Consider the following 26,617-nt stretch of genomic DNA (forward strand, 5'->3'; position numbering starts at 1 on the left):
AAATTGAGGACTTCCTGCACTGTATTAAGATGGTTAATCTTAGAGTAAGAGGTTACTATAATTTATATTTGTATCTCTACCAAAGAAAGTTGGAAGTTACGCGTACAGGTACAGGCCCTCGACTTACAGCAGTTCATTTAGCAACAATGGCATTGGAAAAAAGTGACTTATGACCATTTTTCACACTTACGACCGTTGCAGCGTTTCTCACGGTCACATGATCAGAATTCAGAAGCTTGGCAACTGGTTCATATTTATGACGGTCGCAGCATCCCTGGGGGTGTGTGTGTCACGTGATCCCCTTTGCTGACCTTCTGACAAGCAAGTCAGTGGGGAAGTCAGATTCACTTAAGAATGGTGTTACTAACTTATTGACTGCGGCGATTCACTTAACAACAGTGGCAGGAAAGGTCGTAAAATGGGGCAAAACACACTTAACAAATGTCTCATTTAACAATGGAAAGGTTGGGCTCCATTGTGGTCGTAAGTCGAGGACTACCTTGAGTAGCCAAACCAGGTGGGTCCTCAGAAGATGCAGCCCATTAAAAAAACAAAGCAAAAAACTGAGCAAAGTTAACAAATCTCAGCTAATTATGTGGTTGCACCTAAGTGCTTACCTGAGCGTGGTAAGTATGGGTGATCCTTGACTTACAACCATTCATTTAGTGACCATTTGACGCTAAAGCGGCATTGAAAAAAGTGACTTATGATGGTTTTAACACTTACAGCCATGGTCACATGATCAGAATTTGGGCACATGTATTTCTGACAATTACTGTGGCCCACGGTCATGTGACTGACATTTGTAACCATCCTAGCGAGTTTTTGATAAGCGAAATCAATGGGGGAAGCCAGATTCACGTAAAAACTACACGATTCACTTAACAACTATGGCCCCAAAAAAACTCATAAAAGGGGGCCTAGCCCATGGTGGGATTCAAATACCTGAACAGCCAACTCTCTTATTGGATGCAGGCCTGGGCCTCCGAGGCCTAGAACAGACTTCCGGAAGTGGCATCCATGCACTTCTGGCAGGCTGTTCTCAGCCTGGGAGGCCTTCTCCCAGCCGCTGAGGCCTAGAACGGACTTCTGGAAGTGGCATCCATGCTCTTCTAGTAGGCCATTCTAGGCCTGGGAGGCCTCCTCCAGGCCTCAGAGGCCTAGGCTGGACTTCCGGAAGCAGTGTGCATTCAGCCGGTTCTCCAAACTCAGCAAAAGTTAGCTGCCGCTTCTACCGAACCGGTGCGAACCAGCTGAATCCCACCAGTGGGCCTAGCTCACTTAACAATCAGCTTTTGTGCTCAGTTGTGGCCTTAAGTGAAGGACTACTTGTGTGATGAGGAAACATAATTGGTGTTTGGCGAGGCTGAAATTCACTTTCCCTTGCAAAGCCTTCGGATGGTTAAAAGGTGTAAATTACACGGGAGATAATTGAGGTGCTATTATGACATCATTTCTACAAAGCTATCTTTAAGGTTGGGAAGGAGTAAACAAGAGAAACTCTTTCTGATAGGCAAAGAAAAGAACATTAAACCTAGTAAACGAAGGGCGTGATTCATTCATTCAAATAAAATAAATCGTGGAGCTGGTAAAAATGGAAGTGTGGTGGGGGTCTTTATCACCCCCACTCATGTGGAGATTAAAAAGCTGTTTGGGAGTTAGGCAAAGATGTCGCTTTCTTCCACCTGGAATGATTTTGAAGTTACGCGGAGTGCATCCACTTCACCTGCTTCAAACAGGAAAGGTTGAATACTATTAATGGAGACATTTTCAAAAGTCAGCATAACACGAAAAACTTGCTTTCCTTATTTTCACTGACCTCTGTGGCTCAGTAGTCAGGCTGCAGTATTGCAGGCTAACTTTGCCAATTGTCAGTAGTTCGATCCTGACCAGCTCAAGGTTGACTCAGCCTTCCGTCCTTCTGTGGTCGGTAAATGAGGATCCAGATTGTTGGGGGTAAAATGCTGACTCTGTAAACCTCTTCAGAGAGGGCTGCAAAGCATGGTGAAGCGGTATATTAGTCTGTGTGCTATTGCAATAGCTATCACATTTCTCCAAGATGCTCAATGCAGTTCACCATTAGCATGGTCTAATCCAGGGGTAGGCAACCTTGGCTCTTTTATGACTGGTGGACTTCAACTCCCAGAATTCCTGAGCCAGCCATGCTGAGGGGAAAGGGAGAGGTTTCCAAGCTGAGCCATGCTGGCTCAGGAATTCTGGGAGTTGAAGTCCACGAGTCATAAAAGAGCCAAGGTTGCCTACCCCTGGACTAGGACTAGGCCGCTTTATGACTTGTGGACTTCAACTCCCAGAATTCCTGAGCCAGCCACGCTGAGGGAAAAGAGAGAGGTTTCCAAGCTGAGCCAGGCTGGCTCAGGAATTCTGGGAGTTGAAGTCCACGAGTCATGAAAGAGCCAAGGTTGCCTACTCCTGCCCTAACCAATAATCCAAATGACCTGAAATTCAGAACTCATGCGAAAGCAGGCGAGGTTTGATTGCCTGGGTTTGGCTGCTATCCTTGGAGACCGACCCAGCCTTAATCATGATTGTTGGGTCGAAGGATCCTTGGTGCTTTCTGAGCTCGCTTGTTTTCTTGCAGACGTTTCATGACCCAAACTAGGTAAACTCATCAGGGCTAGTAGGGGGTGGGGTGTGCTCTCATTTTACACAATTTTAGAGAGCCCTTTCAAAGATCCATTAATCGGAGGAGAAAGAAGCCAGTCAGCGAAGGCAGGATTTGGAGAAGCAATCGTACATTTTTACAAAACGAGAGCAAACCGCCCGCTCCCTACTAGCCCTGATGAAGTTACCTAGTTGGGCAATGAAACGTCTGCAAGAAAAAAACTGTCCCCTAACCAGCCCTATGCTACAAATATTCTCCTTTACTGATTGATGGATTCTTCTTTTTTTTTTTTAAGATAAGAACTGCTTGTCCCATGAGTTTTCTTTGTACAGGTTGGCCAGAAAAGCTGAGGTCTCCTTGTACCTGAGTTTTACACTGACTGACGGGCACCCAGGTTAGTCAATTTTCCTGAGCCTTTAGTCTGCACGTGCCAGGCTGGGGTCAAGGAGATGCCCTGCCTATCGCTTCTCTTTTGTGGCTGCGTTGCCAGCGTCTGTCAGCCGTTCCCTTCTGGATCTTGCTTGACTGGGCACATTTGTCATTGTTTTTCTGACTGTGACATTTTGTGCCAGCTGCGTCACCCCTGTCATAAGTGCCTAGACAAGGACAGGAGTTGGCGGCTCTCAATGGCAGAGAGATGGCGCCAGGTGCCAAATGCAGGAGGAGAAGTCACCAAAATCCAAAGAGGCTCATCATTTGCAGAGAGAGGGAAGAAGACTGCAGGTAGGAAGAGACAAAAAAAATATTTCTGTCTTCTGTCTTTTTTATTTTTTTTACTTTTTAATTGTAAGCAGCCCAGAGCCGCTGGGAGTTGGCCGACCTATAAATTGTGTGTGTGTGTATAGATAGATAGATAGATAGATAGATAGATAGATAGATAGATAGATAGATAGATAGAGATGATATAGATATAGATATAGATATAGATATAGATATAGATATAGATATAGATATAGATAGATAGATATAGATATAGATATATAGTTATATAGTTATATAGTTATATATATATAGTTATATATATATAGTTATATATAGTTATAAATATAGTTATATATAGTTATATATATATAGTTATATATAGTTATAGTTATATATATAGTTATACATATAGTTATATAGTTATATCTAGTTATATATCTATCTATCTATATCATCTATCTATCTATCTATCTATCTATCTATCTATCTATCTATCTATCTATCTATCTATCTATCTATCTATCTATCTAATGGCTAAAGGCAAAATCATTTTTTCTTTTTAACATAAAAGTTTAGCTAAATATGCCAAAAGGGAAAGCTTTGAAAGAAACCAAGAGTGAATGCAATGTGCTGGGTCACATGTCTCCCCTTGCCTCCTCTCCTCTCCTCTCCCCTCGCCTCCTCTCCTCTCCTCTTTCTCCTCTCCTCTCCTCTCCTCTCCTCTCCTCTCCTCTCCTCTCCTCTCCTCTCCTCTCCTCTCCTCTCCTCTCCTCTCCTCCCCTCCCCTCCCCTCCCCTCCCCTCTCCTCTCCTCTCCTCTCCCCTCTCCTCCTCTCCTCTTTCTCCTCTCCTCCACATGACTTCCATGGTCATGTGGCCAGCATGGCATCACAGAGCACTGTTCTCTTCCCGCCAAAGTGGTACCTATTTATCTACTCGTGTTTCCATGCTTTCCAACTTGTAGGTTGGCAGGACCTGGGGCAAGGACGGGGGCTCACCCCATCCTGTGGCGCTCGGGTCTCGAACCTGGGCTGCCGGTTTCCCAGCCAACAAGCCCAGCATCTTAACCAAAGCTCCATGACTTTGGTAAGACCAATATTCTTGACAACGTGCCATCCTCCCTCTGTCTAAAGGAGATTTGGCTGTGCTCATTTACTCAAGGAGAAAGATGATAAACATCTCCAGGTTTATTGAAAAGCCATCCTGTTACAATAACATAAGAAGATAATTTATAGGGCACCGTTGCCTGTGAGAAGCTAAAGACCCTGCTGTGTTGTGTCTTCTGTAAACAAGCAGGCACCCCATTTGCCAAAGATCACATTCTCTACTTCCTTATCTCGATTACACATAATCCTTGGTTTATGACTGGTGGAAGTTACATGTGTTTCTCAATCTTAGCTGGCTGGGGAATTCTGGGAGTTGAAGTCCACACATTTCCAAGCTGCCAAGGCTGAGAAACACTGAAGTAGATAGAGCAAGGTCAATCTGGCATATTTATAATTACCCCATGCTACCTGGTGGCTCAGTGGGTTAGGACGCTGAGCTTGTCGATCAGAAGGTTAGCAGTTTGGCGGGTTGAATCCTGAGTGCCGCGTAACAGAGTGAGCGCCTGTTACTCCCTCGGGAAAAGGGCGATATATAAATTGAAACAATCAAATAAATAAATAAATAAATAAAAATACTCGTCCCAGCTTCTGCCAACCTAGCAGTTTGAAAGCACGTAAAAAATGCAAGTAGAAAAATAGGGACCACCACGGTGGGAAGGTAACAGCGTTCCGTGCGCCTTTGGCGTCCAGTCATGCCGGCCAGATGATCACGGAGACGTCCTCGGACAAGTGTTGGCTCTTCGGCTTTGAAACGGAGATGAGCACTGGCCCCCTAGAGTCGGAAACGACTAGCACGCACGTGCGGGGGAACATTTACCTTTACCTTTTTTAGCTGGGGGAATTCTGGGAGTTATAATCCACCCATCTTCCAGGCAGCCAAGGTTAACACTGGCTTAATCACTCACTCTCGGCCAAAGCTGTCTAAGAGTTGGTGATGATGACGGTGATTTAACCATTCAGTCATGTCTGACTGTTAGTGATTCTATGGGCCAGGTCTCTCCACCTCTTCCGGTCTTGCTTCTTTGAGTTGTTCTGTGCTCTGGCTGGTGTCAGTTTTGATGGCGTCCAGCCACCACCTTCTTTGACAGCCTGGCTTCATTCTAAGAGTTGGTGTTTCAGGTAAATATTGGAAGAACCGTGCATGCAGTCTTGTGTGTCCTGAGTCCTGGATGAAAAATTGCGTATGCATAAAGGTGCGTTCTACTGATTCCATTGATCATTATCAATGAAACAGAAGTTGTCCCAACTTTTTTTTTTCCAAAAAAGCAACTGGACTTCCTCCGTGTTTTTTTTCCCCCTTAGGAAATATTTTGCTTCTCCTCCAAGAAGCTTCTTTAGTTCTAAGTGACTCATGGAGAGTAGAAGGATTTATATTCTTTGCAGTCATCTGGTCATTAGCTCTCTGAGAGTCGTGAGGCCATTTGGGGATTTATCTCTATCCTCAGAGTGTAAAAACAGGCATGGAACCTTCTTGGGACAACCGTTGGGACAGGTCTAGGACAACTCGCCATGGCCAATTTGCTACGGCCAGCTCTCCAGAGCCAACTCTCTGTGGCCATCTCGCCGCGGGACAAGAGTTACACTAATATTGAAGAAATTGTGGCATAGAATCATGGAAGAAAGGCTGCCAAAAGAGGGATAAAATGAAATGGGAATGACAAAAATTAAAATAATTTTTAAATTATTTTCAATACTTAAACTGAATTGTTGAATTGTCCCGAAGCAAGTTGTCCCGTGGTGACTTGGCCTTTGTGAGTTGGCCGTGTTGAGTTGGCCATGGTGAGTTGGTTGTGGTGAATTGACCTTGTTGAATTGGCTGTGGTCAATTGGCCGTGGTGAATTGGCTGTGGTCAACTGGCCTTGGTGAGCTGGCCGTGGCGAGTTGGCCATGGTGAGTTGGTTGTGGTGAACTGGCCTTGGTGAGTTGGGTGTGGTGAGTTGGCCATGGTGAATTGGCTGTAGTGAATTGGCTGTGGTGAATTGGCTGTGCTGAGTTGGCCGTGGTGCGTTGGCCTTGGTGAATTGGCTGTGGTGAGTTGGCTGTGGTGAATTGTCCCTTTCATTTGGGACAACCATGACTTGGATGATTGAGAATCTCCGTAGACATTTATGTTCAGTTCTTTTAATTGGCAATTCACTACTGTAGTATATTCCTGAAGCTATGATAAGTAGAACATAAAACTCCTTGTACATGTAGAATAGAGATATGAAAAGCAGAGAAGGAATCAGTGACACACATTCTGGACTGCCTCAGCTGAATTTGTCAATATGTAGGCCTCCATCTCACCCCCAAATCTCACCTGAGCACCACATTCAGATTATTTGCAAAGAATATCCAGATTATGTGCCTGGAGCCAAGTGTTAAAATTAGATCAAGACCTCTGAGTGTTTATTGGCCAGTTTCCATTTCTTATTCTCCGGGGATGGGTTTATAGTTCTGGTCCTTAGTCAATAGAAGCGAAATTCAATAAATCCCAATTGTGGCAGATGGCAAATGAAGATCAGCATCTTTTCATTTGAATTTCGAGATGTACATCAACTTTCTTCTCTTCTTGTGTTCTTCTCTTGGACAGAGTAATACATTCACATGAATGCAACAAGAAAAATACCAAATCTGCAGAATTTTTCAACAAAATAAGCTGTATTCTAAAAGTGTTTGTTAGGAAACACCCAAATGCCTGTTCAAAGACAACTGCTCACAATATAAATAAAGTCATGATTGAGATTATGTGGGAGAAGAGGCAGAGACCGGGGGTCGAGTCAAGAGAGGACTCAGTATAGAATCATTAAGTATCCACAAATGCTCCAAATCCAGCCCCCCCTCCCCTGAATTCCATTGACTCTTATCTTAAGTACTGACCATTAGTTGACTAGAGTTTTACATATAGGCTTGAGCAATAAATCAATTTAAATGGAACTTAATGTATGGTCCTGATTCTTTGTGGATGACAGTTTAAGCCTGAAGGAAAAGTGCCAACTGTAAGCATTTTTTTTTCTGGAAAAAAAACCCAGTGAGCATTAGCACTTTTTTCCCCTTGATGGCTGACAAAAATCTATTTTGTAAATTAAATCAATTATTTCTTGCCCTGTCTTTGGAACAACAGAACAATTCTGCCCTGCCTTCTATATAGAGCTTACAGGACTTGAAGGCAATAAAAAAACATCTACACCTAGATGACACCCTCTCTATGACCTACAACCAGCTCAGCAGAGATTAAAGTCCAGGAAAATGCTTCCTTGGGTCAACAGAAGGCTTTGAAGAATTTGAAAGCAGAGAGGAGCTATGGAGAACTATGGAAAACCAAGGCTGGATGGAACCAATGGGGGACCTGGGTCTGGCAAAAGCTGGGAAGTATGGAAATTGCTCTTTGGAAAGACAGATACTGAAGCTCAAATATTTTGGCCACCTAATGAGAAGAGAGAACTTATTGGAAAAGACTCTGTTGTTGGGAAAGATGGAAGGCAAACGGAGAAGGGGACAGCAGAGAATCAGATGGTTAGAGAAAGAACAGAATAGGAATAGGAATAGGAATAGGAATAGGAATAGGAATAGAATAGAATAGAAGAATAGAATAGAATAGAATAGAATAGAATAGAATAGAATAGAATAGAATAGAATAGAATAGAATAGAATAGAATAGAATAGAATAGAATATGGAATATGGAATATGGAATATGGAATATGGAATATGGAATAGAATAGAATAGAATAGAATAGAATAGAATAGAATAGAATAGAATAGAATAGAATAGAATAGAATAGAATAGAATAGAATAGAATAGAATAGAATAGAATAATAGGAATAGGAATAGAATAGAATAGAACAGAACAGAACAGAACAGAACAGAACAGAACAGAATAGAATAGAATAGAATAGAATAGAATAGAATAGAATAGAATATTCTTTATTGGCCAAGTGTGATTAGACACACAAGGATAGGATAGAATAGAATAGAATAGAATAGGCAATAGGCAATAGGCAATAAAATAGAATAAGCAAAAGGGAATATAATAGAATTAGAATAATAGAATAGAATAGAATAGAATAGAATAGAATAGAATAGAATAGAATAGAATAGAATAGAATAGATTAGATTAATAGGATTAGGAATAGGAATAGAATGGAATAGGAATAGAATAGAATAGAATAGAATAGAATAGAATAGAATAGAATAGAATAGAATATGGAATATGGAATATGGAATATGGAATATGGAATAGAATAGAATAGAATAGAATAGAATAGAATAGAATAGAATAGAATAGAATAGAATAGAATAGAATAATAGGAATAGAATAGAATAGAATAGAATAGAATAGAATAGAATAGAATAGAATAGAATAGAATAGAATAGATTAATAGCAATAGGAATAGGAATAGAATGGAATAGGAATAGGAATAGAATAGAATAGAATAGAATAGAATAGAATAGAATAGAATAGAATAGAATAGAATAGAATAGAATAGAATAGAATAGAATAGAATAGAATAGAATAGAATATTCTTTATTGGCCAAGTGTGATTAGACACACAAGGAATTTGTCTCTGGGGCAGAAGCTTTCAATGTACATACAAATAACAAGGTAATATAATAATAGGATACTAATAGGAGAAGGTAGTAGAAAAGATGAGAAGACTTGGGAAACTTAGCAAGCTTTGAAAATACAGCCATTGACCTGTGTATAAACACACCTTTTAGGTTGCTGACTAGTAGCAGGCCTGGGACTCAAAGTGTAGTTTTTCCCAAAGTTTTGGAAATGTTAAAGCTGTTCCACAGAAGATTTCATCAGTCAGTTGCTTTGGAAACCCTTTCCCATCCTACTGAACAGGTTTGAAACTATCTTTACCCTCTATTTTAAGAGCCAGCGTGGTCTAAATATCCTCCTCTTCATTGCCTTCTCTGCCAAATAATTGGAAAATGTAACTTCAGAAGTTATTATGGTGGAAACGCCCTTGGCCTATGCCCTTCTGGCAATAATGGGGATTTAGATTTGTGAGCAGTGCAATGGGCACAATACTTCCTCCGCTTTGTGTCACAGAAAAGAAATCAAGATGAGATGCCCCAAAGTGTGGTGATTTCTTGCCTGTCCTCATTTTCACTACAGATAGAATAGAGTAACAGAGTTGGAAGGGACCTTGGAGGTCATCTAGTCCAACCCCCTGCTCAGGCAGAAAAGCCTATACTATTTCAGACAAAGGGCTGTCCCAGTCTCTTCTTAAAAACTTCCAGTGTTGGAGCATTCACCACCTCTGGAGGCAAGTCGTTCCACTGATTAATTGTTCTGATTGTCAGGAAAATTCTCCTTAGTTCTAGGTTGCTTCTCTCCTTGATTAGTTTCCATCCGTTGCTTCTTCTCCTGCCTTCAGGTGCTTTGGAGAATAGCTTGACTCCCTCTTCTTTGTGGCAACCACTGAGATATTGGAAGACTGCTATCATGTCACTCCCAGTCCTTCTTTTCATTAAACTAGACATTACCCAATTCCAGCAATTTCTTGCTGAGTTTCTCTGTAATCTGAGATCTCAGTTACAGAGTCCCTTCCCTTTCTTTCCCGAGGATCTTGAAGTTTAACATGAACACAAAAGTCTCACAGTCCACGAGAGACTCATGTAATGAAAAAAAGCCATCCCTGAAAAGTGGTCACCAGTTCTGCTTAAACACCTCTACTAAAGGTGCATTCACTAGTTTCTCAAACTGTAGGGCAGGGGTCTTCAAACTTGGCCCTTTTATGACTTGTGGACTTCCAACTCCCAGAATTCCTCAGCCAGGCATGCTGGCTGACCCCTGCTATAGTCTATGCCAAAGTTGGGCTCACCCACTTATGTTTGCTTGCCTTGCGGATGGCCGATGATGGCATTGTCTCCAATACCTTCCCCCACAAGTGACTTTTTCTTTGAAAATGTTTCTCTTCTCATCCAAGATGCTTCTTCAGTTCATCTTCTTGAATGAGAAGCAAAACATTTTCAAAGAGAAATACCCGAAGAAAGTCCAGTTGCCTTTTGGAAAAGCACCTTTGGGACAACCATGACCTAGTGGATTGAGAATCTCCATAGACCAGGGTTCTTCAAACTTGGCCCTTTTATGACTTGTGGACTTCAACTCCCAGAATTCCTCAGCCAGTGTGCCTGGCTGAGGAATTCTGGGAGTTGAAGTCCACAAGTCATAAAAGGGCCAAGTTTGAAGAACCCTGCAGTAGGGCTTTGTACCATAATGCTATTCTACCTAACCTTTGAAGGGTCCTTGGTGCACTCTGAGTTTGGCTGCTTTCTTGCAGACATTTCATTACCCAACTAGGTAACATCATCAGTGTTATGTTGATGGATGACGTTACTTAGTTTGGGTAATGAAACATCTGCAAGAAAACAAGCAAACTCAGAGAGCACCAAGTATCCCTCATTTCAACCCTGAGCTACAAATAGTCTCCTTTATTGGTACCTGTCTTTTAGAGAACATCTTTGTTGAAACTTTGGGAACACACAGTACCCTAAACTACATCTCAGTTGGCTGTGTGAGGCAAACCTAACTGGGGATTGGTTTATAATTCCGTCGTTACGCAAACCTAGGAAACTGAACTAAACACACTATAATTCGGTTAGTCTTTAGCCACCATGCTATGTGAACACAGTCATGTTTTGAAACAATTAGTCTGGTTGCTAACCTTTTGTAGAATTATAGAAAACATTGCACAGTCCTTCAAGTGGCCTATCATCTCCTAGTAATTTCTCCTCCAGGCGACAAAAGCTCTTCAAGCTTTTACTCATTGGATTTGATCTTTAGGCCCTTGGTATATTTCTTGTCTCTCTCGGTAATATTATTAGAAAGGGGTGGAGTGTCATTGTCCCTGGGACGACAGCTTCTGATAAATTGATTCAAGTGTTGCATAAGATGTGGGAGCGAGAATGGGGATGACTTTCCAGCCCAATTACTAGCTGGTATAAATAAGTAAAAAGCCACCAGAAGAAGAACGTGTGCTACATCCTACACACCCCATGCAGTATTTCCTACTTTAGGAGGCACGAAAGCATGCGTTGTTATGGACTCCAATAATAAAAACAGGTCTCGTCTCCACTTGTCACGGGAGTTCTAGACGCCCCGGAGAAAAAACCCCTCAAAAGCCAGCCCTGGGCTTTGGAGAAAGAGCGTCAGAAAAAGAAAGAGATCAGTTGGAGGGAAAGGTTGCTATCTCTGTTGCACATCTCTAATGTCTTCTTGGGGACTAGCACCTTCCCCTCTTAGGGTGGTTAACTCAGTTTCATTAAGCTGAGGAATGAATCGGGGAGCGGCAGAGCAGAAGATACGAACGGGGGAGGGAGGGAGGGAGGATCCAAGCCTTTCCAAGCCACTTGCAGGAGCCACGGCACTCAAATCTGAGGCTTGGTTCAGCTTTACCCAATCTCATTTGAGCCGTCACTCACACCCAACAGGATTTGCTCACGAACCGGCAACCCCACGGCGCCTTTGCAGGGCCATCGGCGCTGTCCAAGGTGCTGAAAGCAGCCGGCGTGTGCGCTCGCCGCTGTCCAAGGTGCTGAAGCGAGAGCGCGGTTTCGGCTGTTGACCAACCCGCCTCTCCTCCCCCCACCCCACCTTACCCCACCCCACCCCACCCCGCCACTCGCGCTAGCAGCAGTGACGTGGGCGAACGTGCAGGCGGCTCAGCCCCAAAGTCCCCGAGACGCCAGCTTGGCGAGGAGGCAGAAACCGAAGCGGGGAGGAGACAGCCAGCCAGCGCGCTTCCTGGAGGCTGGCGGTTGTGTGTGTGTGTGTGTGTTTGTGAAAGTGCTCGCGCGTGCGCGCGCTCCTGTATTTTCCCAACCTACCTCTCCGGCATTCGCGGCAATCGCCAGCTCAACCCCAGGAAGAGGAGCTCCTCTGGTCATCCACCGGCTTCCCCGTTTGCCTGCCTACCAGTTGCCGGCCCATGAGGGATTGTGGCAATGTTTGCGGTCTGGAGCAACGGTTTACCGCCATCCTAAATTGCCCCCGTCGATTATGGGCTGTATTGGCTCCAAAACCCCCATCGGTAAGACTGTCTTCATTGTTGTGGAAAGTGGGGGCTGGGGAGGAAGGCGGCTGCATATGCCGTGGACCAGGACCAGGCACCCTATGGGCGGGTGAAGATGCTGGGTGCTCCCTGGAGAATGGGGGTGGTGGGGGGAGGAGGTGATAGCAAGGAACCTGAACGACCTGAGCGGGGAATCTTTGTGTTTGTGTGTGTGTGTGTGTGTGTGTGTGTGTGTGTGTGTGCGGGATGCGCTCAGCCGAGCCCAGTTAGGTTTCCTGCTTCCTGCTGGCGTGGCAGGTCCTCCTGGCGTGGGCATGCAGCTCTTGGTCAGTGACAGTTGCACAGTTGGCTTTCGCCGGACTGCCTGGCCCCACAGCTCTCCAGCAGTCCGTAGGTTGGGTTCTCCTTCGTTCGCGTTATTGCTCTCCGCCCTCCCGCCTCGCCCCGGCGTCGCCAACTACGGCCGAAGCCCGGCGCAATTAGCATGCGAGGGCAGACTCGCCGTTGCCAAGGAACCGTTCTCCTTAGCAGACCTTCACTCTCTCCCGCCCCGCCCCCCCCACGTCGCCCCAATATCAGTTGCCATCCCAGAAGCAGAAAAAGGCGACAGGAGAGGGGGTGGGGCGGAGAACCCCAGCCGATTAACCAGATTGACAAATTGTATTTTCTACTCCGGGGTGCAAAAAGGAAGGAAGAAGGAAGAAGTCAGCCCTTGAACCATACTCCTGAGCTGAGTTGTGGTCCTAGCTTTGGAGTGGGTATTTTGTGGGTACGCACCTGAGAGTTGGGTGGACATAGCAGATTCTTCTCCCAGCCTAGCAGGGCAAGTGAAAATAATGGCATGCAAAAGAAGAGGCTGGCTTTGCAAGATGTGTGTAGGTTATGAGTAAACCTCCCAGAAGGGTCCCCTCTAACTCTGGCACGGTCTGCAGAAGTGAGTAGCTGTTCCACGCCAATTGGAAGTATTATATACAATTCCTTACTGGCCTATCCCTCATAACTGGCTAGACACCAGCCTTCTTCTCCGGCTGCTTTGGAATTGAGAACAATTGGTCCTTTTTCTCTCTCAGGAGTTACCTCTGAGTTACTTGGAGTAATTCTACGCTGTCAAAGAGTGTAGAATGAGCACAGTAGAGTCCTAGAAACAGTTGCAGAAAGTTTGCCCGGAAGGTGAAGAAGAAAACCTGTAATGTAGACAATTGCATACAGTATACCGTATAGGAGTATTTACTTACACTTTAATATCCCATTCTTCAAACGCACCGAGCCTTCTTCGCGCTGCTTGCAGAAGGCATCAAGAACCCCAACATGCAGGCAGATTGGACAATCCTTATGCGATTAATAATGTAACAGAACAACAATAACAAAAATCGGCCTAAGACCCAGAAATCTTCATCTGGCATTAAAAATTGACCTGCTGTACAAATCTCTTCTTAGTGATGGAATTCCAAAACTGAGGGGGTGGACAGCAAAGAGGGCTTAAAGAATTTGGCTACGAGGGTTTCAGAGAACAGCTTCTTAGGACGAACAGAAAAGCTGAAAGCGTTACAAGATTTTAATAGAGAGGCAGGTTTTGTGTAAAAGAGAAAGACGGTGATCTTGGTAATAATAACTTGATTGAACTCAACAACCATCATGTAAAGGCTCTCCCTCAATGTGCCTCATTTGAAAGAAAAAAAACCCACAACCCTCCCTTCATTTTTTTTCTTCTCTCACGGATTCATTTGTGCACATGCCTTTTGCTGCGTGCTCAAATGATCCAAACCCAGAGGAATTTTCCTTTCTGGATATTCAGTGGTTGATCCAGGAGAAGGCACGGATTTGTTTTCATACCTCGTTTATTGGTCATCGATGGCAACTTTCCCATGATAAGGTTAATCAGGCTGCATCCACAAAATCATGCCAAGCTTGCCTGCTTCTCTTGATATGCAAGCATACGCACACAGCGTTCTTCAAAACCCGCCAGGCTTACAGTGCAAGGTTAATTTTAACCTGGAGAAGGATGAGAGTTAGTGGCTTCTGCAGACCTAGACTGCTCAAGGATCAATGCAGTCTCTGCATCCATAAAATGGGTTCATTCAGTAATCAAGCGATGGGTCTGCTGCATGTCTATTTAATTCTAGGGGGGAAAAACACCCGACTCTGGATCCATTGTGGTAATGTTGGTAAAATAGCATTCATCTGTGTCGCCTAGTTATCTGTCTTTGTGGGCTGAAATACCGCCATCGTGGTTAAAGCTTCAGGACTGGTCTTTTTCAAGTAGGCATTGGCATGGTTGTCTGTTGGTCAAGAGTTTCTCTTGCCCTTTAAGAAGTTCCTTCTGCTTGACATCCCCATGCTTATCTATAATCTCCTGTCCCCCTCCCTTATGCTATTTCTTCAGAATAACAATGGTCTCAGTGATTTCCCAAAAATCTCTGCCTTCTCCCCCTCAAACTAAGGTGGGAGAATGGGCAGAGGCCAAAGGGCAATTTTCTTCCCATAAAAATGGAATCAAACTATGGAATTTACAGCTACAAGGCACAATAGCGGCAACTGAGATTTCAGAAATTTCAGAATAAAACACAGTTGGAATGGACTTTGGAGATCTTCTAATCCAACCCCTTGCCCAAGCAGAAGACCCTATAACCATTCCAGACAAGTGGCTCTTGTCCAGTCTCTTCTTAAAAACTTCCAGTGTTGGTGCATTCACAGCTTCTGGAGGCAGGTTGTTCCACTGGTTAATTGTTCTAACTGTCAGGAAGTTTCTCCTTAGTTCTAGGTTGATTCTCTCTTTGGTTAGTTTCCATCCGTGGCTTCTTGTCCTACCTTCAGGCACTTTGGACAATAGCTTGACTCCCTCTTCTTTGGGGCAGTGCCTCAAATATTGGAACACTGCTATCTTGTCACTTCTACTCCTTCTTTTCCCTAGTCTAGACAAACCCAAGATGCATGATTCATAGACATGACTATCAATAGTTGCTAGTCAAGGTAGCTAAAGGTAACCGAGATGGTATCAGAAATGGTGTGCCTCTAAACCAGGGGTCTTCAAACTTGGCCCTTTTATGACTTGTGGACTTCAACTCCCAGAATTCCTCAGCCAGCGTGCCTGGCTGAGGAATTCTGGGAGTTGAAGTCCACAAGTCATAAAAGGACCAAATTTGAAGACCTCTGCTCTAAGCGAAGGTTCCTAGGATGACCAATCTCAGGCCCTACGTGTGAACGTCCACAGAAATCTAGTCAGTCTTTGTAGCCATCAGATGCTGAGCTTGAGCATTTCATGGCTCTTATGTTTTGATACTCAGGAAAAAAAAGATTCCCAACTTTGGGATCCTTGGTGCTCTCTCAGCTTGGATGTTTTCTTGCAGCTATTTCTTGTAAGCCGCCCTGAGTCTTCGGAGAAGGGCGGGATATAAATGGAATAAAAATAAAAATAAAATAAAATAAATAATATCACCAGTACTGATGATGTTACCTAGTTGGGCAATAAAACGTCTGCAAGAAAACGACCAAGCTCAGAGAGCACCGAAGACCCTACAGTTCAAGCCCGAGCTACAGATATTCCCTTCTATAAATTTCCAACTTGTTTCACCCTTACGTCTGGAGTATTTCTGTGGTCAGTCTTAGAAGGATAGAAAACTACACCTAGTCGGTAAATTTCTCTCATTCCAGACCATTTAAAAAAAAAAAGCTGCAAGCACTTCTCATCCTTTTTCTGTGAGGTGGTGGATACCATAACAACTTATATATGCCCCCTGGGCATGTTGAGATGAGTGATACTGCAACTGTTGTAAAAATATAGCAGTTGCCAAGTGCCCGAATTGTGATCATGTGACAATGGGGATGCTGCAAGGGTTGTGCAAGGACTGGTCGTCAGTTACCTTTTTCAGTACTGTCATAACTTCAGACCTTTGTTAAACCAACGGTTGTAAGTAGAGGACTACCTATATGAGACCTGTAGAGCTACATCACTCTACTGCAGGGGTCTTCAAACCTGGGCCTTTTATGACTTGGGGACTTCAGCTCCCAGAATTCCTCAGCCAGGCACGCTGGCTGAGGAATTCTGGGAGTTGAAGTCCCCAAGTCATAAAAGGGCCAAGTTTGAAGACCCCTGCTCTACTGGATGGTAATGTACTCTTGTCAACACCCTCCCTTCTGCATATGAGCTTGTTCTGGGTGAGAAAGGCTGGGGCTTCAAGCAGGCAAAGGTCTCTGGGAATTGTAGTCCCAACTGGAGGATGTCAGGTTGGGAAAAGCAGAACGCAGGCAATGCGCTGGAACTGAGTTATTTATCTGCATGGATAAACACCAGTTTTATGCAAAAACCCTTTGGAATCTCTCCTCTTTTTTTAATATTTTGCAATTTGGTTTGAAGTACTTATGCCAAGCAATCAAGTTATGGAAAGACTATTCAAACCAGGGCTAGGATTAACTATTATTATTTCTATTAATAATAATAATAATAACAACTATTGTTATTTCTCCTCCTTTAAACTTTAAAAAACATTGCAGTTAACATTTCTTGAGAGACGCTAGTTATTACTTTTAAATATAAATGAACGGAATAGCCATAACTATGCCAAGAGAGTTATGTGGCAATTCACTTTATACATAAAGTTCTTTAAAGAAGAAACCTAATATGGGGAAAAATATGGTGAAGGCAACAGACCCGTCCTCTGTGCTACAGTACATAAAGAGGAAATAACAAAGGAACAGGAAATGAGATACTATAGAAAACAAAGAAAATCTGCTTTAAAAAAAAGCAAAAAAATCCCCAATAAGCAAAAACACGAAAAGCACACCCAAATTATATTTAATGCTCTTTCTCATCTATCTATCTATCTATCTATCTATCTATCTATCTATCTATCTATCTATCTATCTATCTATCAACCTACCTACCTATCTATCTATCTATCCATCCATCCATCCATCATCATCTATCATCTATCACCTCTCTCTCCCTTTATATATATACACACACACACATCTCTATCTGTCTATCATCTATCTATCCATCTCTCTAATCTGTCACTGTCTGTCTATCTGTCTGTCATCTATCTATCTATCTATCTATCTATCTATCTATCTATCTATCTATATCTATCTATCTATCTATCTATCTATCTATCTATCTATCTATCTATCCATCCATCCATCCTCTATCATCTATCATCTATCACCTCTCTCTCCCTTTATACACACACACACACACACACACACATCTCTGTCTTGTCTGTCTGTCTATCTATCTATCTATCTATCTGTCTGTCTGTCTGTCTGTCTGTCTGTCTGTCCGTCCGTCCGTCTGTCTGTCTGTCTGTCCGTCCATCCATATCTATATCTATATCTATATCTATATCTATATCTATATCTATATCTATATCTATATCTATATCTATATCTATATCTATATCTATATCTATATCTATATCTATATCTATATCTATATCTATATCTATATCTATATCTATATCTATCCATCCATCTCTATCTATCTATCTATCTATCTATCTCCGTAAGTCTGTCTGTCTGTCTATCTGTGTGTTTGTGTATCAAATAGGAAGGCAGGCAGGGAGGGAGGAAAGTAAGAAAGATTAGGCTACTGGTAGTCCTTGACATATAACCATTTGTTTAGTGACCGTTCAAGGTGACAATGACATTGAAATAAGTGACTTGTGGCTGTTTTTCTCACATACAACCGTTTGCAGCATGCCTGTGGTCACGTGATCAAAACCAGACGCTTGGCAACTGACTCGTATTTATGACGGTGGGGATCCTGTGATCACCTTTTGCGAATCTTCTGACACAGCCCATGGGGAAGCCAGATTCCCTTAACAACCCTGATACTAACAGCTGCTGCGATTCACTTAGTGACTGGGGCAAGAAAGGTCATAAAACGGGGCAAAGCTCACTTCATGTCTTGCTTGGCAACCGGAATTGTGGGGTCAATTGTGGTCGTATGTAGAGGACTACCTGAACATAGACTCCTTCCATTTCATCCGTTTGGTTCCCTTTTTAAGCAAGGAATTCAACCTTGGACCTTAGGGAGTCCGACGGACGGCCTCGTCCTTTGGTAATCCAAAAGCTGAGAATTTATTTCTCTTCTCCTCGTAGCTTCAGCCTCCGTCGCTATAACTGCCAGATCCCAGAATCGAGGAATATCCTAACGGCACCTCTGTCCGTTGTTCAGAAAGGCATCTCTTCCTTTCCGTTCATCTCTGCTTTTTGAGCTGGTCCTTGTAGCAATCCTGCTGGAAACCAGCAGAGAAGCTTACAATCTGTAGGGAGATTTCGGATTTTTGAACATCGCATGGACAGGATCTCGAAACGATGCCTTAGAACCCAATTTCCTCCCTTTTGTAAGTGGCCTGTCGGTGCCAGGCAAGATGAAAGCAGATTGTGATGTGCAACAGGACATAATCTCCGCCAATGCTCCCTTTGAAAGATTTAAGAAGAACTATTGGTAAAAGCACGTATTGGTAAAAGTGAAGTCCCAAGAAATATGGATAAGGCAATTGAAGAAAAAAATTAATTCACCCTTATCAGCCTTTGAAACTCCAGGTAGTGCTCCGCTTATGATCACCGTGGAAGAGTCCAAAATTTCCTCTGCTAAGAAAGACAGTTGTTCAGTCAGTTTCGCCCCATTTTATGACCTTTCTTGCCACTGTTGTTAAGACAATCGCTGGAGGGGTTAATTAGCTGAGAAGGTTGTTAAATGAATCTAGCTTCTCCATTGACTTTGCTTGTCAGAAGGTCGCAAAAGGGTATCGCATGACCCTGGGACACAGCAACCGTCATAAATACGAGTCGGTTGCCAAGGGTTTGAATATTGATCATGTGTCCCTGGGGATGCTGCAACAGCTGTGTGAAAAACGGTCATAAGTCACTTTTTTTCAGCGCCGTTGTAACTTTGAACGGACACTAAACAAGCTGTTGTAAGTCGAAGACTGCCTGTATTCTTTCTCTCTTCCCATCCTCAAGAGCAGGCATGTCAAACTCGTGACGTCACGTGACGTCGCGCGACGTATCAGAACTTTTTCCCATTGCCGAAAATGGGATGGGCGCGGTTTCTCCATGACACTCCAGCCCGTGGGCCGGCAGTTTGACACCCCTGCTCAAGAGCCTCTGGAACGCCTTGACAAAGGATACAAGCTTAATTTTCACAATGACTATCTGCCAGACTTTAACAAGACCAGGGGTCTTCAAACATGGCCCATTTATGACTCGTGGACTTCAGCTCCCAGAATTCTTCAGCCAGGCACGCTGGCTGAGGAGTTCTGGGAGTTGAAGTCCACGTGTCATAAAAGGGCCAAGTTTGAAGACCCCTGAATCAGACATTTGATTTTCAAACTGACGTTTGTGCCGAGATAGGATGTTTTGTTTATTCCTTGATTTTTGGTTGTTAATGAATTTTAATTGCTTCCAATTCATTGGGTTTTGTGTTTGAATGAGTGAAAGTAGAATATAAATAAGTTCCAGATTTATTTATTTTTTAATGTTTTAAAATAGATATGGAATTTTGTTGTCTCGTCGTAAGCAGGAAGTGCTCACTATTTTAAATGACGCGAGGCCATTTGAGTGAGTTGCTTGCCCGGAATGTATTTTATTTACATTAATGAATGTATTTTATATATTAAGCTTCCTAATATAGCTTATCGTTATTTAGATCAGCCAAAGGTAATGAGGGTGACATTCTGGGGAGGACATAAACTATATTCATTTAATATTTTACCCTGGTTAAGGAATTAATCCCTCTGCACAATGCCCTGACAGAGTAATCAGGGCAAGTTGAGTTCACACAACATATTAGGTAAAGGTAAAGGTTCCCCCGCACATGTGTGCTAGTCGTTTCCAACTCTAGGGGCCGGTGCTCATCTCCATTTCAAAGCTGAAGAGCCAACGCTTGTCCGAGGACGTCTCCGTGGTCATGTGGCAAGCATGACTAGACGCCAAAGGCGCACGGAACGCTGTTACCTTCCCACCGTATTGGTCCCTATTTTTCTACTTGCATTTTTACATGCTTTCGAATTGCTAGGTTGGCAGAAGCTGGGACGAGTAACAGGCGCTCACTCTGTTACGCGGCACTCGGGATTCGACCCACCAAACTGCCGACCATCTGATCGACAAGCTCAGCGTCCTAACCCACTGAGCCACCACGTCCTCGTACACAACATATTAACCCCCCCCCCAAATTTAACCAAGCTTTTGTGAGAATGCAGTCACCAGGTCTATAACAGTCCTGGTTAAGCATCTTATAAGAACATAATACCAAATGTTTGCTATTGACTGTACACCAGAGGCACATTTTCAAGCAGCGACTTTTCAGTTTGAAACCCCACGCTATGTTGGTTTAATCAGAAAATGTACACGGCTGAATTCCCCCGGTGTTTACTTCCTAGTAAAAATGTTTCCGATTGCAACCGAAGTCAGCAGATCTATGCATGCTTAATTGGTGGGTAAGCATAACTGAATTTAGCAGATTTTTACTTCGTAATAAATACAGGATTGGGCTATAAACCCGGGGTGTGATGCTGTAACAAGGATTAAATGTCTTCAGGAGGTTTTATTCTGTAAGACTATTGCCAAAATGCATTTTCTATATCCTAGCACGTTCTCGACCGGGACAATGAAGTGAAAAACCCTTGCTTTGAGAGTTGTTCGGTCAGCACTGTGAAAAACTCAAAACGGGCCTTAGTATTTTCTCTCTGTGGCTTTTTTTTCTTCTTTTCAAAATGGAATCCACACCGTCTTGTTTCTTTTCCAAATCAGAAATTAAAACAGGGAAAACATGCTCATTTGGCGCCAGCGCAGGAAACAGTTACCTACTTCGGTGCAGGAAATAATATTGGGCAGGGCAAGAGAGGATTTCTGCCAGCTCCGGCATGAGAACTAGAAACTTGCTCAAACTGGCTTGCTTTCTCAAAGCGCTTGGAAAGAAACACTGCGCCTGTAGCCTTTCCAGGCTCTTTTTGGGACAGAAATCTTGAGACAGATGGGCAGGGGGTGAGAAGCCTGTTATGCTCCTCAGAGTGTTGGTGGAGCGGAAGAAGATCCTGCAGCTCAGATATCCTGATCCAGAAGCTTTTGGCTTTTTTTTTGTAATGTGTGGATTAAGGGGTGACCTGATAGCAGTCTTCCAATATTTGAGGAGCTGCCACAGGAGGGAGGAGGTTAATCTATTCTCCAAAGCCCCGGAAGGCAGGACAAGAAGCAACAGGGTGGAAGCTATCCAAGGAGAGATGCAACCTAGAATTAAGGAGAAATTTCCTAACAATTAGAACAATTCATCAGTGGAACAACTTACCTCTAGAAGTTGTGGGTACTCCATTACCGGAGGTTTTTAAAGAAGAGATTGGACAACCATTTGTCTGAAATGGTCTCCTGCTTGAGTAGGGGGTTGGACTAGAAGACCTCCAAGGTCCCTTCCAACTTTGTTATTCTATATATTCTGTCTTGTGGGACATATGTATTTCTTTTTTTATATGGACATGGTTCTCGCCCACCCCATCCACATGCATCCTTTTATTCTGGGGGGGAAATAGCAGACAAAAATGGCTGACAGCTATCCTCTGCTGAAGCCCAAAGCATCTGGTTCCCTTTGATGAGCAGATTTATTAGCACTAAATAATCGTTCATTGCCACACATTAATAATTGTAGGACAATTTCACTGGGCTTTCTAGAGCAAATGAGCTTGGCAGGGTTGGGAACGAGAGCTGCTAGATCAGAGGTGGGTAACTATGGCAACGTCAACTCCCAGATTTCCTAACCTAGTGTGGCTGGCTCAGGAATCCTGGGAGTCGAAGTCCACAGGTGGTAAAGTTGGCACAGTTGCCCACCCCTGTCCTAGATTCTAGCCTGGTTCTTCTCAGTTGGAGTCATGGTTTGATGTTTTGTTTGGTGGAACCATTGCCTTGACTCCAGCTCATGATTCCATCCAACCCAGCCCCATCTGCTCAGCACAAAACCCATCAAAGCTTGTTCTTCTCCTTTTTGGCCCAATCACCAAAAGAGATCCTCAGGCAAGCTGGCAAAGGTGTTGGCTCCTAACTGAAGACATGGCATCAAGGTGGGGAGGGGAGACTTCTATTTTTTTCCTCTTGGGACTGGCTTTCTTTGAGGCCGAGGGGCTGTAAGCCCTCGTTTGATGGCATCTGACTGGTTGCTGACAATCAAGGCAAAGGAAAGCTTTGTCTTCCAGGGCACTCTGTCCGAATGCATTAGCTTCATCGGCTCATGTCCTCTGTCTCCGTGAATGTTGAAGTTGCTTGGTTGTTCTGGATTGGCTACTTCTTTTTTTTTTTTTTTTGGCTTCACATGTCGGCGAGGATCCAAACAATGCAGGCATCATCAGGTCTGAACAATCGAACGTTTTTCAATATTGTCCTGCCAGAGTATAAATCTCTCAGAATGGAGACGTTTGACGAGGATGGAGTAATCCAAAGCCATTGCATTGTGAGGTGGGCAGCCCTGAAAGCTTTGCAGGGGTTTCTGTGCCTTTAATTAAAACATTCCCCTTTCCAGTGCTGCCTGTTACCTGCTTCCCTGCCTGCCTGTTCACATAATATGCTTAATGAAATCGGGTCAAGTTGGAGCAGCTTCATTTGTATAATTGGCTAAGCAAGGGTTGGCTGTCGTGGTTGCCATTATTCAGTGTATTGTGCGAAATCCCAGAGACAAAAGGATAAATGCAAAAATCAGGTTAAGTGTGTTGCACAATTAGAATCACATCTAATATGGAAGTAACAAACAACTTCTTATTTGTGCATTCAATAATCTTCCCTTGATCTTCTTGGTTTCTTTCTTTCTTTCTTTCTTTCTTTCTTTCTTTCTTTCTTTCTTTCTTTCTTGCTTGCTTGCTTGCTTGCTTTCTTTCTTTCTTTCTTTCTTTTTTTCTTTCTTTCTTGAAGAATTTCTTTTACTTCTTTGGAGAGAAAAGAGAGAAAAACAGAATTACTTTCTACTCTAAGACAGAAAAACACCCTTCAGGCAATTAAGAGGAGTTATTCCTTCACTGCCAAAGGCCCAGCCATGATTGATAAGAAGTAAACAGAAAAAAAAATCCCAATTAAGTGTCAAAAAGGATGCTTGCCAAAATTAAACTCTGGACTAATTGTTCCAGGGCTACAGAGTGGGCACACAACTTAGAATCCCAACTACATACCGAGAAATTTCTGCTGCCATTTAGCAGTGATCAGAATTCTTGCAACTCCGATTGGTGCCTAGAGGAAGACAATTTCAAGCTATTTCTAGCAATTTCTAGTCCTCGATTTACAACAGTTGGTTTAGTGACCGTTCAAAGTTACAACAGCCCTGAAAAAAGTGACTTTGCTTGTCAGGAGGTCATAAAAGGCGATCGCGTCCCCAAGACACGGCAACCATCATAAATATGACCCCTCCCCTTTAAATAGAAGAATTCCCAGGTTTTTTGGGGGGGGGGGTTGGGATGCTGTGCAGAAGGGCTTTGTTCTTAGGGCCATGTCTCCAAGTTGAAACCAGAAAGGAAATCTTCAACAGTCGGGGCCACCAAACTCTCACAAACTAAAGTATTCTATTCTATTCTATTCTATTCTATTCTATTCTATTCTATTCTATTCTATTCTATTCTATTCTATTCTATTCTATTCTATTCTTATTTGTAATTCCATTCCATTCTATTCTATTCTATTCTATTCTATTCTATTCTATTCTATTCTATTCTATTCTATTCTATTCTATTCTATTCTATTCTATTCTTATTTGTAATTCTATTCCATTCTATTCTATTCTATTCTATTCTATTCTATTCTATTCTATTCTATTCTATTCTATTCTATTCTATTCTTATTTGTAATTCCATTCCATTCTATTCTATTCTATTCTATTCTATTCTATTCTATTCTATTCTATTCTATTCTATTCTATTCTATTCTATTCTATTCTATTCTTATTTGTAATTCTATTCTATTCTATTCTATTCTATTCTATTCTATTCTATTCTATTCTATTCTATTCTATTCTATTCTATTCTATTCTATTCTATTCTTATTTGTAATTCCATTCCATTCTATTCTATTCTATTCTATTCTATTCTATTCTATTCTATTCTATTCTATTCTATTCTATTCTATTCTATTCTATTCTATTCTATTCTATTCTATTCTATTCTATTCTATTCTATTCTATTCTATTCTTTCTGTTTCTGAGCTAACCCATTTTTCTGGGTGTGAACCATATAATGCAGCACAAGCTAATTGAAGGTGGATTGGATTCTCCCAACACATAAAAGCCACGTTAGAAACCCACCCTGGGTGGGCATCCCGATTCATTATCCGGCTCAGTTAATGATGATGTGGGAACGCAGGCGGTGGCTTTCACACGTCCCAAAGTCACTGGGAAAACGGATTTCCATCCTGCAGCGTCATCCTGGTTGCCCGTTCTCGAGTCAGTTTGGGCTCTCGCGGCTTCTAAAGGGCAGCGCAACCTGTTCTTCTGCCTACCAAACGAAATCAAAAGCCACTCTGTAGAAAACCTGCTGGGGTCTCCATTTCCCAACGGGGGATTTCACAAGGCCCTTCAGCCTTTTGAACTCAGGGGAATTAAAACACTCCTTTCCATCCTTCAAGAGCCTCTGTTTAGAGCAGAGCAGAGAGCGCCTTGGCAGCGGTGGCCGGAATCTTGGTGACTTGGTGACTTTCACTGGAACTCAGCGTGCTCTGATGTTCCCTCCTCCCCCTCCCCCTTAAATAGAAGAATTCCCGGGTTTTTTTTGGGGGGGGGTTGGGATGCTGTGCAGAAGGGCTTTGTTCTTAGGGCCATGTCTCCAAGTTGAAACCAGAAAGGAAATCTTCTACAGTCGGGGCCCCCAAACTCTCGCAAACTAAAGTATTGCTATTACCTTCTCATCTTTCGTTATGATTTATCACTTGGTTATTTGTATGTTATGATTTAGGATTGCATCTTATGATTTACGATTTATCACTTTGTTGTTTGTGTGCACACTCAGAGCTGATGCACCAGAGACAAATTCCTTGTGTGTCCAATAATACTTGGCCAATAACGAATATTCTATTCTATTCTATTCTATTCTATTCTATTCTATTCTATTCTATTCTATTCTATTCTATTCTATTCTATTCTATTATTCTGTTCTGTTCTGTTCTGCTCTGCTCTATTCTATTCTATTCTATTCTATTCTATTCTATTCTATTCTATTCTATTCTATTCTATTCTATTCTATTCTATTCTATTCTATTCTATTCCATTCTATTTTCTATTTTCTATTTTATTCTATATCCTATCCTATCCTATCCTATCCTATTTTATTCTATATCCTATCCTATCCTATCCTATCCTGTCCTGTCCTATCCTATCCTATTTTATTCTATATCCTATCCTATCCTATCCTGTCCTGTCCTATTCTATTCTATTCTATTTTATTCTATTCTATTCTATTCTATTCTATTCTGTTCTGTTCTGTTCTGTTCTGTTCTGTTCTGTTCTATTCTATTCCATGCCATTCCATATTTTCTATTCTATTCTATTCTATTCTATTCTATTCTATTCTATTCTATTCTATTCTATTCTATTCTATTCTATTCTATTCTATTCTATTCTATTCTATTCTATTCTATTCCCAGCACCATCCCCATATATTCTATTCTATTCTATTCTATTCTATTCTATTCTATTCTATTCTATTCTATTCTATTCTATTCTATTCTATTCTATTCTATTCTATTCTATTCCCAGCACCATCCCCATATATTCTATTCTATTCTATTCTATTCTATTCTATTCTATTCTATTCTATTCTATTCTATTCTATTCTATTCTATTCTATTCTATTCTATTCTATTCTATTCTATTCTATTCTATTCTATTCTATTCTATTCTATTCTATTCTGTTCTGTTCCGTTCCATTCCGTTCTATTCTATTTTGTACTCTACACTACTCTTTTCTATTCTTTTCTACTCTATTCTATTCTTCAGCTCACCAAATGGCTTCATGAGGTTTCAGAACCCCCCCAACATTTATTACATCAAAATAATTTAATAAATACTACTTTAACTTACAGTACTATGAGTAATAACAATACAAATAGAAATAGAATGACAGTGGCAAATGAAAGCAAAGTTAGTACCAATACAGAAAATCCTTAACTTATAAGCATTTTTAATGACCATTCAAAGTTACAACAGCATTGAAAATGTGATTTATG

At 42.3% G+C, this 26,617-nt stretch overlaps 1 protein-coding gene across 1 annotated transcript in view; it reads left to right on the plus strand.

Moving 5' to 3' along the window:
- Window positions 1-12,423: 12,423 nt before the first annotated feature.
- Window positions 12,424-26,617, plus strand: part of FAM131A (family with sequence similarity 131 member A) — a gene marked incomplete at both ends in the record, with an annotated part of 76,532 nt that continues 62,338 nt past the window's right edge. The window contains one exon of the mRNA XM_083364864.1: window positions 12,424-12,454. Within this exon, the coding sequence (XP_083220990.1) occupies window positions 12,424-12,454 (31 nt within the window). The remainder of the gene's footprint in view (window positions 12,455-26,617) is intronic.

Source organism: Vipera ursinii (assembly GCF_947247035.1).
Source record: "Vipera ursinii genome assembly, chromosome: 5".
Classification (NCBI taxonomy): domain Eukaryota; kingdom Metazoa; phylum Chordata; class Lepidosauria; order Squamata; family Viperidae; genus Vipera; species Vipera ursinii.